This window comes from Macrotis lagotis, chromosome 1 (assembly GCF_037893015.1).
Source record: "Macrotis lagotis isolate mMagLag1 chromosome 1, bilby.v1.9.chrom.fasta, whole genome shotgun sequence".
Classification (NCBI taxonomy): Eukaryota; Metazoa; Chordata; class Mammalia; order Peramelemorphia; family Peramelidae; genus Macrotis; species Macrotis lagotis.
Window position 1 is genome coordinate 443438195 of NC_133658.1, and position 15890 is coordinate 443454084.

General features: G+C 35.4%; 1 protein-coding gene and 1 pseudogene across 9 annotated transcripts in view; one reads left to right on the forward strand and one right to left on the reverse strand.

Annotated features, from left to right (window-relative positions):
* The window catches only part of BAZ1A (bromodomain adjacent to zinc finger domain 1A), a 128337-nt gene that overhangs the window by 101711 nt on the left and 10736 nt on the right, over positions 1-15890 (reverse strand). For all 9 annotated transcript variants that reach the window (XM_074213357.1, XM_074213363.1, XM_074213361.1 and 6 more), the window contains one exon: positions 11385-11663. In XM_074213357.1, coding sequence (XP_074069458.1) covers positions 11385-11663 — 279 coding nt within the window. The remainder of the gene's footprint in view (positions 1-11384; positions 11664-15890) is intronic.
* LOC141506929 (cyclic AMP-dependent transcription factor ATF-4-like) lies at positions 2447-7231 on the forward strand (annotated as a pseudogene).

Below are 15890 nucleotides of genomic sequence, written 5' to 3' on the forward strand. Positions count from 1 at the left end.
ATTATTTTGCAGGGGGTGCAGGGCAAATGGGACTGGGTGGCCTGCCTGGACCCACACAGCACGGTGATCATTGGTTGTCTGAGGCCGGATTTGGACCCGGGTACTCCTGGCTCAAGGGCCAGAGTTTTGTCCGCCACCTGGCCACCCCTACTATTATTACTATTTTATTTTATTTTGGGTCTTTTTTTTCCCTTTTTTTGGTTTTTGCAGGGCAGTGGTGTTGGGGTGGCTTGCATGTCACATAGCTGGGTGATTGTTGGGTGTATGGGGCTGGATGTGGGCTCGGGTGCCCATGGCTCCAGGGCTAGTGCTCCATCGACTGTGCCACCTGGCCATACCTACAATTATTACTATTATTTTTTTTAATTTTAATTTTTTTCTCTCCCTTTTACTTTATGGCTAAAGCAAGTCTATATTTTTTGGGGGAGGGGGTATTTTGTTTAATCTTAAATAAGAATATTTTAGTAATGTATAAAAAAAATTATTTGTACAAAATGAGAATAAATATTAAAGAAAAAAAGAAAAAAAAAAGAAATTACCAAGGAAAACTGCCCAAATATCCTAGAACAAGAAGATAAGACTCCTTGAAAGACACTTCTAAATAAATCTCTGAGAAACATGTAGACAAATTTCAAATTTACCAGCTAAAGGAGACAATAATGCAATCGGTCAAATAATAAGTAATTTAAATACAAGGGTACAAAAGAATTATACAGGTTCCTCAGACACTTAATAATTACCTAGCTGTGTGGTCTTGGGCAAGCCACTTAACTCCATTTGCCTTGCAAAAAAAAAACCCCTAAAAAAAAAAAAAGAATTATACAGGTTCAAAATTAAAGGATCAGAGGGCTAGAATATGATATTCTGTAGGGGAAAAAGTAATTTGGATTACAACCACTATTGTTGTTCACATTATAAACAGTTATTAGTGCACAACTACACTAAAATTCAGAATACTGTATCGGGGAAATAAATGGACTTTCAACAAAATAAAGACTTTCAAACATCTGACCTGATAGAAAATTTGATCTTCAAATAAAAGACTCAAAGAAATGTGCAGAAAGGTACACAAAAACAAAAAGAATGTAAGTCAATTAGACCAAACTGTACATATCCCTACACAAGAAGACAAGTGTTTTAACTCTCCAGAACTGTATTGACTATTTAAAGGAACATACTTGTGAGTATAAATTGATTATGATAATTGATAATTTAATGTCTTTGGGACAGTTTAAGGGAGTAAAACTAGACATGTGGGTATGAACTGACATGATGATACTTTTAGCTCTTGAGGATTGCATTGCTACTGGGGCAGTTGGAGATACTTGAACAGAGGGCACAGATATCAAATGATTATGATGTGATCATGTTTAAAACCCTTGGGGCAGCTAGGTGGTACAGCGGGTAGAGTACTAGCCCTGGAGTCAAGAGTACTTGAGTTCAAATCCCACCTCAGACACTTAATAATTACCTAGCTGTATGGTCTTGGGCAAGCCACTTAACCCCATTTGCCTTGAAAAATCCTAACAAAACAAAACAAAACAAAAAAAACACCCTTGAGAATTATGACTCAGGTCAGTTGAAAGGAGTATACTTATTGAGTACAAGACAGAAATAAAACAATTAAGATGGTGCAGGCAATAGAGCTAGGGTGGGAACCTTTTTTTCCTGCCAAGAGGAAAAATTAAAAAAGCTCGTAGATTTACTGAATTTTTTATCCTGCCTGCAGTTGCCTTGATAGAGCCAGACCACATGATTTCACAAGCCTTATAGGTCCCCCCCTTAATGAAGAGGATAAATTTACATCTCATGAAGAGTCACCAAGGACCTCTTATAGTACAGGGCGGGGAAGGAAGGCTCTGTGAACAAAGCTTACTCTCAACAGATTTGGCTCAAAAAGGACACAATACACATTTCCAGTTGGTTTTAGAAATTTATCCTTCCCTACAGCGAAGTAGGAGGGGACAAAGGAAAGGAAAAGGAGAAACTGATAAAAGGGAGGGGGAAAAAGTAAAAGGGGAAAGAGAGAAAAAAGGGAAGGGGGCTGATAGAAGGGAGGCCAGATAGAGATAGCAGTCAAAAAGTTAAAAGTTAAACACCAGTGAGGAGGGATAAGGTAAAGGAAGAGGAAAAAATTACAAATTACAGAATGGAGAGAACTACAAAATAATCACAACTCTAAAGGTGAATGGGATGAATTCTCCCATAAGAATGAAGCAGATATCGTGAATTAAAAAACAGAATCCTTTATTTACAGCAGCTCTTTTCTGTGGTAGGAAACTGGAGACTGCGGGGATGTCCCATCAGTTGGGGAATGGCAGAACATATTGTGTTACGTGATTAAGATGAACTGTTATTCCATTATAAGATAAAAAGGATGCACTCAGTAAAAAAAATGCATGTAATGGGAAATATACTACATACAATGTAACTGCAATGTTGGAGGATGTTCACTGTGAATGACTTATCTTTTCTCAGTAATACTGTGATACAAGAGAACTCTGAAAGACTTATGGTAAAAGATACTAACCATCCCAAAGCTAAAGCTAAAGCTGAACAGAGATTGAAGCATACCTTTTTTTACTTGAAGCATACATTTTTTTAAACTTATTTTTTCTTGAAGTTTCTCTATTTTGGGGGAGAATTGCTAGGTTAACTTTTTGAATAATCTATTTTTAATGTTTTTCATGACTATACATTTTTCACCTATTAACAAATAACTCTTTTCTTTTTTTTAAAGGTTTTTGCAAGGCAAATGGGGTTGAGTGGCTTGCCCAAGGCCACACAGCTAGGTAATTATTAAAGTGTCTGCGGCTGCATTTGAACTCAGGTCCTCCTGACTCCAGGTCTGGCGCTCTATCCACTGCACCACCTAGCCAGCCCATAACTTTCTTTTTCAATGAGGGGGATTTGGGGTGGGAGAAAAAGAGAGAACTTGTACGGATTTTTCAACGTTTTAAAAGTGAACGTTGAAATTTGTTTTTTATACGTAACCAGGGAAAAAGAAAATAAAATTACAATAAACAGAATGCTACAATATACTGTTTACAAGAAATACAGCTCAGGGGTGGCTAGGTGTCGTAGTGGATAAAGCACCTGCCTTGGAGTCAGGAGTACCTGGGTTCAAATCTGGTCTCAGACACTTAATAATTACCTAGCTGTGTGGCTTTGGGCAAGTCACTTAATCCCATTTGCCTTGCAAAAACCTAAAAAAAAAACAAAAACAAAAACAAAAAAACAAAACACAGCAGAAGCAGAGAGGTGCACACAGGGTAAGGAAAAAAGGGCTGAAGAATATTTCATGCTTCAACTAAAGCAAAAAAATAAGGGTAGCAATATTAATCTAAGATAAAATAAAAGCAAAAGTAGATCTAATTGCAAGGGATAAAGAAAGAAGCTAAATCTTCTAAAAGGTACTATCAAAATCAATTAAACATATTCATTAAGTGGTATTGCACCCAAAGTCTTACTAGAAATTAAATAAATTACACGAAGTGTGAACAAAACAAAGCTAGTGGGAAGCTCAACTGTTCTTTCTCAAAACTTAAATCCAACCAAAAAAATAAACAAGAAGTTGAGAAAGTGAATAGAATTTTAGAAAAGTTATGATACTAAGGTACAAGGTACTTACACAAAAACTCACGTAGGACATTAGGGCATAAAATCTTCACAACCAAATGCAGAAAGGCAGAAATATTAAATGCATCCTTTTTAGGTTATGATTCAATGAAAACTACATGAAATAAAGGGTCATAGAAGGACAAACTAAAAATTAGTTGTAAACTGAATTACAATTATAAAGAATGAGTGGATCAAACAAGTCACAGAGATATGCACTATCATTCTACAATGATGACAACTCCAATCAGGAGACAGCATACCAAAATTTGTGGGATCTGGTCAAAGCATTATTAGGGGAAAATTTGCATCTCTAAATTCTTACATGAATAAAATAGGGAAAGAGCAGTTCAACTAGTAGTTTGCAACTAAAAAACCTAGGAAAATAACAGTTTAAAAATCTCCAATTAAATACCAATTTAGAAATAAAACAGAAATAACAGAAAAATAAAATTTAAAGAAAGAAAACTATTAAACTAATAACTAAAATTAAGAGTTGGTTAAATTAAGAAATTTAAAAGATAAATGTTTAATAGAGCTGATTAAAAAAAGTTAAAAAGAAAATCAAATCATGAATATCAAATGGGAAAGGGTGAACTCAGCATCAATGAGGAATTTAAATAATTCAGAGCTATTTTACCCAATCATATACCAAAAAATAAAATGCAAAAAAAGTAATGGATGAATATTTACAAAAAATATAATTTGCCCAGATTAAAAGAGGAATTAAGAGAAACTGAACAAACCATCGGTAAACTCCCTAAGGAAAAAAATCTCCAAGATTAGATGTATTTCTATCAAATTTGTATCAAACATTTAAACAACAATTATAGCCCATTTCAAAAAAAAAAAGCTGTACAAGTTATCAGCTCCCTAAGAAAAAATCTCCAGTGTTAGATGAATTTACAAGTAAATTCTACCAAAAATAAGGACCCCTTAATTATAGAATTTTAAATAAACTACTAACGAAGAGATCACAGCAAGCTATCACTAGGACAATACACTGTGACTGTGACGATGTAAGGATTTATACCATGAATGTAGGGATGGTTCAATATTAGGAAAACAATCAGCATATTTGATTATATCAATAATAAAAATACCAAATTAGATGACTATCTCAACAGATGCTAAAAAAGCCTTTGACAAAATACAGTTCCTAATAAAAAAAGAGCATAGGAATAAATGAAGTTTTCAAATGATAAGCAGTATATATAATGGAGATAAGCTAGGAGCATTCCCAATAAGACCAGGGCTGAAATAAAGATGATCATTATTCCCACTATTAACCAATACTGTATTTAGAAATGTTAGCTTCAGCATTTAGAAAAGAAGAAACTGAAGGCCTTCAAGTAGGCAATGAGAAAACAAAATTCTCATTCTTTGCATATGATATGATGGCTTATTTAGAGAACCCTAGAACATCAACCAGAAAACTACTTAAACAATTAACAACTTTAGCCAAGTAGCAGGATATATTTTATATGCTCACATAAATCATCAGCATTTCTAAGCTCAATAGCAAAAGAAAGAAATTCCATTTAAAGTAACTGTAGACAACATAAAATACTTGAGAATATACCTTCCAATACAGAAACTATATCAATACAATTACAAAACATACAACTTCTTTTTCTACTGGAGAGTAGAATAAAATGTGAATTATTTGGGGCAAACAATAACTCTTATCAGAGTTTCATTTTATGCCAGTGATGAATAATAGGTTTATGCTTCTATTGACATTAGGCTGTTTAAGAAATCTTGAGTCTGACCAGATTTAAACTCAATTTAGCTGTTTTTCTGCACCTTTAACTACTGTCAGGTGCATATGATTCAGTCTCTTTTTTGTGTATTTTTAATTTTAGAGGTTTTTTTCTTAAGAAATAGACATTACTCTAAAGAAATATGACAAAAAACCCATACCTCTTAAATCAGGATGGCAAGACAAGAGAGATAAACATAGACTAGGCTTGTCCATCAAACCTCTCCCAAGCATGATCTTTTTTAAAAAAGCACCAGACATAGGGGTGGCTAGGTGGAGTAGTGGATAAAGCACGGACCCTGGAGTCAGGAGTACCTGGGTTCAAATCCAGTCTCAGACACTTAATAATTACCTAGCTGTGTGGCCTTGGGCAAGCCACTTAACCCCATTTGCCTTGCAAAAACCTAAAAAAAAAAGCACCAGACAGAATTGTGATGTAGATCCAACTCAAGACAAAGCTCTCCAGACACTGAGGATTAGTTTCAGACAGCACACCATATTCCAGCACCAGGTACTTAAAAGAAGTATGGCAAGAAGTGCTAGGTCAGGCAAAGGTAGCAGGAAAGAGTACATTAGGAACAGGTGCCATCTGTTAACTTCATCCCTTGTAACCCAGTTCCAGGTCATAAGTTCAGCATAGAGAAATTCCAAAGTAGTTGTCATTAGTGGGGGTCCCTCAATATATATACTGAGCAATTAATAAGTTACATAAGCAAAACTGTGTAACTAAACCCAAGAGCAGGTCTAGCCTCTTGCTCAGGATAGAATAATACTTCAGTGAAAAAAAAAATCAAGGCAGAAGTCCAAGACTTGAAAAGCAGAAGTTGCAATCTATCTGTAATCTCCCACCAAGGACAAAAAATGACAGACCCAAAACTGGGTCAAGAACTTGCAGACTTGCCTTGGATCACATTACTTTGGGAACACAGAAAGCATGTAGACCCCAGCCTCAGTTATGAAAATAATTATGTATTATGTAATCATCAAGTTATAGCTGGTCTTAGCTTGCCCCAGGCTCAACCCTCACCATGACATACTAGAGGCGGTGGCAGCAGCAGCAACTCCAGGCTCTGCTGTGGTGGAACTCCAACAGCGAAGCCAAGGCACTTTTCAAGGCAACTAGCAGCAGCATTGCTGTCACTCACAAAAAAGATACCCCAGACTCCTCTACCTTCCTCCAACTGATAAAAGCCCCCAACATAACTGAGATGAGCTTCCTGAACAACGACTCGTTGTAGGGGGACCTCTTGTCCCACTTCAACCAGTTGGCTTTGGGGGCGGAGGAAAGCCTGAGCATAACTACCTGGAAGAGGCTAAGCCCTTTAAATCGCAACTCCAGAGAGTAAGGCAGTCTCTTACGATTGGCTGGCTATGGATAGTTTGGTCAATGCCACAGATCATGGCAAGGATGTCTTCTTAGGCATGGACTGGATGGCGGAGAAAACGGACCTGAAGGAATCTGATTTTGATGCCCTTTTGGGTATGGTTGACCTGGAATCCACCTGCTCTGAGCTTACTGCCATGTTGGAAGATTCATGTGATCTTGGTTACTCCTTGGTTACAAATTATAGAGTCCCTTTCAAGGGTTCATTCAATTGGCCAGTTCTCCAAAACTTGAACTCAATAATGTTACTTCCATCACCTCCAATTAGTCTTTTTCCCTTTCTCTAAGCACCTTAACCTCTACATCAGACCATTCTTTTAGTTTAGAACCAGATGGTGAAGTAGATGTTTTGGGAGGAGTTAGAAGAAAAGGGCATCAAAGAAGAAGCTCCCTCAGATAGTGAAAGTGGAATTAGCATTTGTACAAACCCAGAGTCTTTCATTTCCACAGGTTCTGAAGAGAATTGACACATTCAGAACTCTGCCTGCCCTAAGCCTTAAGACCATCCCTCTAAGGACAGGACAGGGGGCGGCTAGGTGGCGCAGTGGATAAAGCACTGGCCCTGAGGTCAGGAGTACCTGGGTTCAAATCCAGTGTCAGACACTTAATAATTACCTAGCTATGTGGCCTTGGGCAAGCCACTTAAACCCATTTGCCTTGCAAAGAAAAAAAAAAGGACAGAACAGAGAAAAGATCAAGTAAAAAAATGGAACAGGGCAATACAAATTACTCGTTACAGGCAGAAAAAAATGGGCAGAAAAGAGTCAGAACCAAGGAACGAGGCTTTGAAGGAGAAAGCAGATGCACTGAGCAAAGAGATCCAGTATAAGTTGCTAGGTAGTCAGATACTTTGTGTTGTTTTGTGCATATAGGAAGGAGTCTTGAGCTGTCTTGTTCAATAAATTATTTTGTATTAAAACTTAAGAAAGAAAGTAGGACAGACTCTCCAAGATGGCATTCATTACAGAAGTGAGTCTTAAATAATGTCTAAAATTAAGGAAGAACAGGCTTCAAGAATGAGCAAAAAAATAAGAAATGAAAACATAATTCCACCAGAGAGCTGTTAATGGAAAAGAGACATGGTCAAGACACAAATCAGAGAAAGCAAAGAACTTAAAAATTTCCTCAAGCAAAGACTTTAGGAAAAATGCAACCTTGGCACAAAAACAACTAGAATTGCTACAATTTTTTAGTGCTAAAAACCAAATGAGAACAATGGAAGAAAAACATGAAAAGAAAATTAACAAGTTTGAAAAGGAAGTACAAAAACCTTGCCTAAGAAAATAGTTCCTGGACAGGATAAACGACATCAAGAAATATTATTGGGGCAGTTAGGTGTGTAGTGGATAGAGCAAAGGCCCTGGAGTCAGGAGGACTGAGTTCAAAGCCAACCTCAGATACTTAATAATTGCCTAGCTATGTGACCCTGGGCAAGTCACAACCTTGTTGCCTTAAATTAAAAAAAAAAACAACAACCAAGAAATAGAATTAAAAGTCAAAAATAGGAGGCATCTTATAAAAACAACTAACCTGGAAAGAGAGAGAGAGAGAGAGAAGAGAGATAATTTAAGGATAAAGACTGTGGAACAGAGCCAAGATAATGGAATGGTAGGAAGCAATGTGGTGAACTCCCATCAGCCCTAGGTGTAATAGGTGTGAACTTTCAGCTTTTATCTCTCACACCAAGTCCTGGGATCCAGGGCAAACCTAAGCAGGGGAATGGCAATACTGAGCAGTGAGAATTAAGTAAGAAAGGAGGAAGTTCAGAAGTTAGCAAGACAGGGACTCCCAGACCAAAGGAGAAAGAATAGTTCTGTCAACACTGAACCAAAAGAGCATTCCTATTGGCTGACATGACTGATTCCTATGGTAGTCTACTGTTGCTCATATCCAAATAAAGGACCAACAGAAGCTGGGATCAAGAAATTGGGGGGGGGGGGGTTCAGATTACCTTGGAAACACTCAAAATTTACAGGACCACAGCTTGTCTTTGAGATCCTAAAATAACACTCAATATACCAAAAAAGCTGTAACAGCCCAGACCTTGCCTCCAAAATCATGAAGAAGATTGGACAAAGAAAAAAAAAGAGCCACCCCATAATTGGTTTTATGATGACAGGGACATTCAAGAGAAAAACATTTAAGAAAATGACACCAAAATACCTTATAAACAAAACCTCAGAAATGGCAGAGTAGCAGAAAATTTTTTTAAAAAAAAGGATAAAATATGTGGTTTAATTATCAAGATACATACAAGAACTATAACCAAGATTTATCACAACTAAGTACTTCTCACCTCATGACAGAAAGATGGATTAATATTCAGCATAAGAAACATATGACATAACAAATTATGTTCTGCTTACCTATGCTTATAAGACCTAAGGATTCTTTCTTCTATCTTTCCAATGAGAGGAAATAGGTCAGAGAAGAAAAAAATAAAATGTTTGATCATTGGGAAAAATACTTTAAGGACAGAAGTCTTTCTTAAAGAGAGAAGTTTAGGGTTATTAAAAGCACTACACAAGGGGCAGCTAGGTGGTACAGTAGACAGAGTATGCCCTGAATTCAAATTTGACCTCAGACACTGAATAATTGCCTAGCTGTGTTGACCTTGGGCAAATCACTTCACCCCATTGCCCTAAATAAAATTTCAAAACTTTTTGTTTTGGCACTACACAATTTTCCAAAGCCAAGACACTAATGCATTGTTGTAGAGTTGTGAACTGATCCAGCCCTTCTGGAGAGCAATTTGGAATTACACCCAAAGGGAAATAAAAATGTGCATGCCCTCTGATCCATCAAAACTGGCTCTATACCCTGAGGAGATTATGAAAAAGGGTTTTCCACAACATTTGCACAAAAAATATTCATAGCAGCTTTGCTGTGGCAAAGAATTGGAAATTGAGTGAATGTCCATCAACTGCGGAATGGCTGAACAAATTGTGGTATACGTATGTTATGGAACACTATTGTTCTATTAGAAATTAGGAGGGATGGGAATTCAGGGAAGCCTAGAAAGACTTTGCATGAACTGATGCTGAGCGAGATAAGCAGAACCAGAAGAACAATGTACGACCTAACAGTAACATGGGGCTGATGATCAACTATAATGGACTTGCTCATTTCTTCAGTGCAACCATCAGGGACAATTTTATGGTTTCTGCAATGGAGAATACCATCTGTATCCAAGAAAGAATTGTGGAGTTTAAACAAAGACCAATATTACCTTTAATTTTTTTTAAAAGTTATCTTATGTAATTTTGCTATCTCTTATATTTTATTTTTTCCTTAATGATATGATTTCTCTCTCCAACACATTCAATTTTGATCAGTGTATAACATGCAAACCATGTAAAAACTAACAGACGGCCTTCGGGGTGGGGGGGGCGAGATTAAGGGAAAAATTGTAAAATTCAAAAAAAAATTTCACCCTCAATGACCATTTCTTGGGCTGAACAAATTATGATATTTGAATGTGGAGTACTTATTATTCTGTAAGAATCATGAGTAGGCAGGCTTCAGAAAAGCCTGAAAGATTTGTACAAATTGATCATGAACAAAGTGAGCAGATCCAGGAAAACATTGTACACATTAACAGTAACACTGTATGATTATCAACTATGATGAATTTAAGTCCTTTCAGCAGTTCAGTGATGGAAGGAAAATCCTAAAAGATTTGTGAAGGAAAATGCCATCCACAAACAGTGAAAAAAATATGAGTCTGAATAAAGCTCAAAATATGCTATTTTTCACTTTATGAGTTTTTCCTTTCTCAGTTTTCCTTCCCTTTAGTTTTGAGTCTTCTTTCAAAGCATGACTAATATAGAGATATGATAACATGCTAGTATATGTATAAATTGTATCAGATTACTTGCTGTCATGGGAAAGGGGGAAAGAAGGGAGGGAGGGAGAGTAGAAAAATATAAAACTCAAAAGCTTATACAAAATGAATGTTGAGACTCTCTTTACATGTAATTGGAAAAATAAAATAAAATATTCAAAAAAATCATCTCTCAAACTGAGACATCAAAATGGAATGCTATGATTGGTGGACAAGACTGAAATCTATATTATCACTAACTGTAAGAGATAGAATAACTTGCATCCCCCATGAGCATCATCTGAAGGGGACTGAAGCACAAAATTAAACAATGGTACCTGTCACACTACTAATTCTCTTGCCATCATTTTTAAAAATTTGATCAAATTTTCAAATTTGCAAGGACCTATATAAGTAACAAAGGGTAAAGCATGAATAAAAATCCAATATTTTTACATAAGTCAATAGTTATTTTTAACCAGATGAAGTGTCAACTTAACCTCCCTTCAAAACACACTATAGTCCTTACTTGCTTTATATAATTAATATAAAAAAATACATTAAGATTCAGGTATAAGCAACTTAGAATATAAATTCTGTTCATTACCTGGAAAATAGCTTTTTGCCCCACACAAAGTACAGATAAATTATTAATTATAAGGATATCCCTTATAAATAAAAAATTAAGCTTCATGACTGAATGGTAAACTTTCAACCATTCATTTCACTAAAATGTCAAATTTTTAAAAATATAGCCACTCTTCAACTGAAGAAAAAAAATTCCAAGGATTTCTTACCTTGCACCATTGTTCCTAACTACTTCAACAATTTCTCCAACAAAATAACGATCCTTGACATAAACGAAGATATCATCACAAATTTCATGCAGTCTTGAGCGATGAGTAAGGGTAGTCAAGTATAAAACTGGAATTATTAGTGGTTCTGGAAAACTCTGAAGATTTTGTCTTGCTTTTTTCTCTGATTCAAGGGCTTCCTGATACGTGAGTCCAGGTTTGCCTGTCACAGCACAGCTCCACACAAGACTATTACACAGAATAGTTCGTTCAAAAAAATCACTGCAATTTAAAAAGAAAGAAATTACCCAGAATTCCATGAACAGATTCATTTTAATAATAAGCACCATGCCCACCACTGGGGCGAAATTATTTAGAGACAGCCAAGTCACTTTTTCTCCCCAAAACTTACAACAAAATCAAATCATTTTTAATCAGAACTTAATCATATCTGACATTATCAATCATAAATTCAACAAGACTGAGACCATCTAGAAATCAGGTGAACCATAGCTACAAAACTAATCTTGGAGTTAATATGTCAGAAAGAAATGAATGTATTAAGCACCCACTATGGAATAGGTACTGTGCTAGGGAAGTGATACTAAATATACAAGAAAGTTGCATCATTATCAAAGAGTTTACATTCTAATAGGAGAAACACAACACATAAGAATAACCAAAGAATGTAGTTTTGCTCTGAGGACTGTTTATAAGTGGTAATTATCACATCCTTTCCAGGAGAAAAGATCTGATTTTATTACTATTTTCACTGTCCCCCCACAAAAAAAAAAGGTCAAAATTTAAAATTAAAATCAACTTTGCTTTCTTCTTTGAGGTTTACAGTTAATTGAACAAAAGTTCAATTTGTTATAATTCAATTTGTTATAATTTATGAATTACAAATGCAGACAAAATACTTGTTTTTATCATTTCTTTATGTCAATCTCAGATTATCATAACAGTTCATATTCCCCATGGATGAGGTTTCCATGTTCTCTATCTTCTTTATCAGGCAAAGATTTTTTTCTTAATATTTCCAAAGGAGTTAAAATAATTTTTAATTCCTAGTTCTAAAAGGAAAAGCTAAAAGAAAAACTGAAATTATAGTGAACCAGAAGGAAGAGGGAGGAAAAAAGAGAAGGGAAATAATCACATATACAAATCCCAATATATCAAGGCTCATTAGGTGCAGCAACAACCACATTGCTTTGTGGAGGGTCTTGGTATAAATGATGAGGTGCAAAGATCCTGGCTTTGGGAGGAAACATCCCTCCCAGCATGTCCTTCTAGACATACCCCTCCTATGTCTGGTAGCGAGCCCCATCCTAAGTTGAGAACCACTTCCTTTCTTGATGAAGAAACTAAAAGTATCTTTGCAGATCCCCTAGTTCCAGGACTCCATTATTAGGGTCTGGTTCTCTAGCCCCAGGGAGGGGAGGATCAACACACAATTGCTTAATCAAAAAGCTTAGAGAAATAATTAATAAACATGTATGCTAACCTAATTCTGTTTTTGTTCTTTCTTGAGACCAAGTACTAGAAGGCAACATTTGTCTCTTAATAGGACAAACTCTGAAGGTTATATTTAATCAGGTGATCAGGTGCTTTTATGATCCACATTTTATAGTTGAGAAACATGGTCATACTGCTACTACTAAGTATCTAGGACCACATATGAAGTTAAGAGTTCCAGACTTCAGGACCCACATTGTATCACCTAAAGCCTTGCTGAGAAAATTTCAATGAAGTTAAATTTTGTGTATTGGGAAATGGGGAGGGATGGGAAAGATAAAAGAAAAAATAAAAATCAATGACTGCTTGAAGTTTGAATTTAAAATATAAATAAAAAGGGAAATTCTATTTGATTTAGTGCTAGTTGACCTAGAAATGTCAATTATAACAGTAAAACAAGAAATAGAAATTGATATGAGAATCGGCAAAATGGAAACAAAGTTGCTTTTTGTAGATTTACTTAGCAACTTCAGCTAAGTTACAATCACAAATGATTATTTTTTTATATTACCAATTAAAAGCGAGAGGATTATTTTTTTACATTACCAATTAAAAGCGAGAGGAATAGAGTAATTTCATTTAAAATAACTACAGGAGGTTTAAAATAGTTGGAAATCTAGCTGCCAAGACACATACAGCAAACTAAAATGATTACAACTTCAGAACACTCCTTAAGGAAATATACTTAAATAGAGAAATATTAACTGCTCATGGGTGGACTGAAGCAATATAATAACAATACTATTTATTAGGTTTGCTAGTTTAAACTAGTTTACAGTGCCACCAATAAACTATCAAAGGATTACTTTACAAAACTAGGAAAAAATGGTGTAGAAAAATCTTGTAGAAACAAGAGGTCAAAAATTCAAAAGAAATAATGGGAAAAAAGTAGTTAGAGAAGAGGGTCTAAGGAGTAACAGACCTCCAACTATACTATTATTACAAAGCAGTATTCATCTGAACAATGTGGTACTAGCTAAAAAAAAAAGATTTTATTAGAGGAACAAACTAGATACACAATATAGAGAACAAAGGAGCATAGTAATCCAGTATTTCATAACTCCAAAGAACCTAAGCTACTTGGGGGGGTTAAGAACTCTTCATACTTGACACAGATTGCTGGGGAGCTGGCCAAAAATCTAGCAAAAACTAAAGAGATTAACACTTTATCCAGTATAGCAAAATAACCTCCAGAGGGTACGACTTAAGATATCAATTGTGGCATGGTAAAAAATTAGAAAAGTAAAGAACTCATCTTCCATGTTCTCTCAATGAATTTTGGGGGGATTAAGTGGGCAGCAGAGGGAAAGAGAAGATAAACACCTATGAGCTCCCAGATCACTTTCTCTTAACTACAGTAGGTACTCCCCTCTCCAAAAGGGTTATAAGAGATCTATGAATAAAAGGCTCAATTCCCCCTACATTCTGGGTAGGGCAGGAGTTAATGAGGCATAAATAGAATCCAATATGTACTGTTCAAAAATTAGTTAGCAAAACAATTTGAGAGATGAAAAAAAGAGATGTGCCATCAGGGGAACAGATCAGTTATACAATATGCAGAAACAGAAAACAACAGCATAGTTTTCCTTTTATCCCAAACCCTATTACTGGAGGGGGCAAGAAGAACTTCACTATTTGACAGAAACTCCTAGGAAAATTATATATAAAATAAAGTGGTAGAAATTAGGTTGAGATCAATACCTCAGACCATATTCCAAGATAATCTACAGATCACAAATCATAAAAAGATTTGAGGTGAACAGACAAAATGACTGTTCAGATCTATGGATAGAGGAAAAATTCATGACTAAAAAATAGAGAGAATCAGAAGATAAAAGAGGAAAATTTTAATTGTATAAAGATTTTGCACAAACAGAACTAATGTGACTAAAATTAGGAGGGAAGGAGATAAATGGGGGGGGGGGATCTTTGCAACAAGTTCCTCTGATAGAGGGACTTATATCCAAGATATAAGGAAATGATACAAATTTATTAAAAGCTTCAACAATAAGTTTCAAAGGAAGAATACAAGCTATCAACAATAAATAATGTGAGAAGTGTTCTACAACAGTACTACTAAAACACAAATTTAAACCACCTTGAAGCTCCATCTCACACTTATTCCACTAGCAAAAACGTCAAGAAGATAACAGCAAATGCTAGAAAAGTTACAGTAAAACAGGCACATACACCATTGCTAAAAGAGCTATGTATGTCCCAGTCATGCTTTGATCCAATATACCATTACTAAAGAAGAGAATTGTATATGTACAAAATATTTATAGCTGTTCTATTTCTAGTAGTCCAAACTTGGAAACTAAGTATCTGTCCCTCCTATTGAGAAATGACAAAATAAATTATGCTACAACAATATACTATAAGAAATGACAAAATGTACAATTTCAGAGGAAACTACAAAGGTCTTTATGAGAAGAACAGTATTTAAGCTAACAACTCCGTTATAGAACAAAATAACTTTAAAAGACTGTAGAACTCTCTGTTCAATGAGTTCTTGACTGGTTATCAATATGAAGAAACCAAACGACTTAAGATGAAAAAAACGATACTTACCTATCCTCCTGCCAATGGAATCACAATTTGCTGGACACCAAGCATATTTATAATGAGGGTTTTCTATTTTATTTTATTTTATTCATGGGGAGAAAAGTAGCAAGAAGGAAAGACTATTAAAAGTTTCGAATATATATATATATATATATATATATATATATATATATATGTATGTATATGTATGTGTGTGTGTATAGTTGCTCTTATCTTTCCCCTAAAAACTTTCCTCTTATTCTGAACTCTTATTTCTTTTGAAAACAATGTCATCCTTCACAATGCCATCCTTCCAATCATTCAGTTCACATTTACTTTCCTTTGCTGATGAATCTAATCAGTTGCCAAATATTGTTTCTCCTTTCACATTTGCAGCCAAGTGGAACAGTGGATAATAAAATTGCTGGGCTAGAAGTCAGGAAGAGCCAC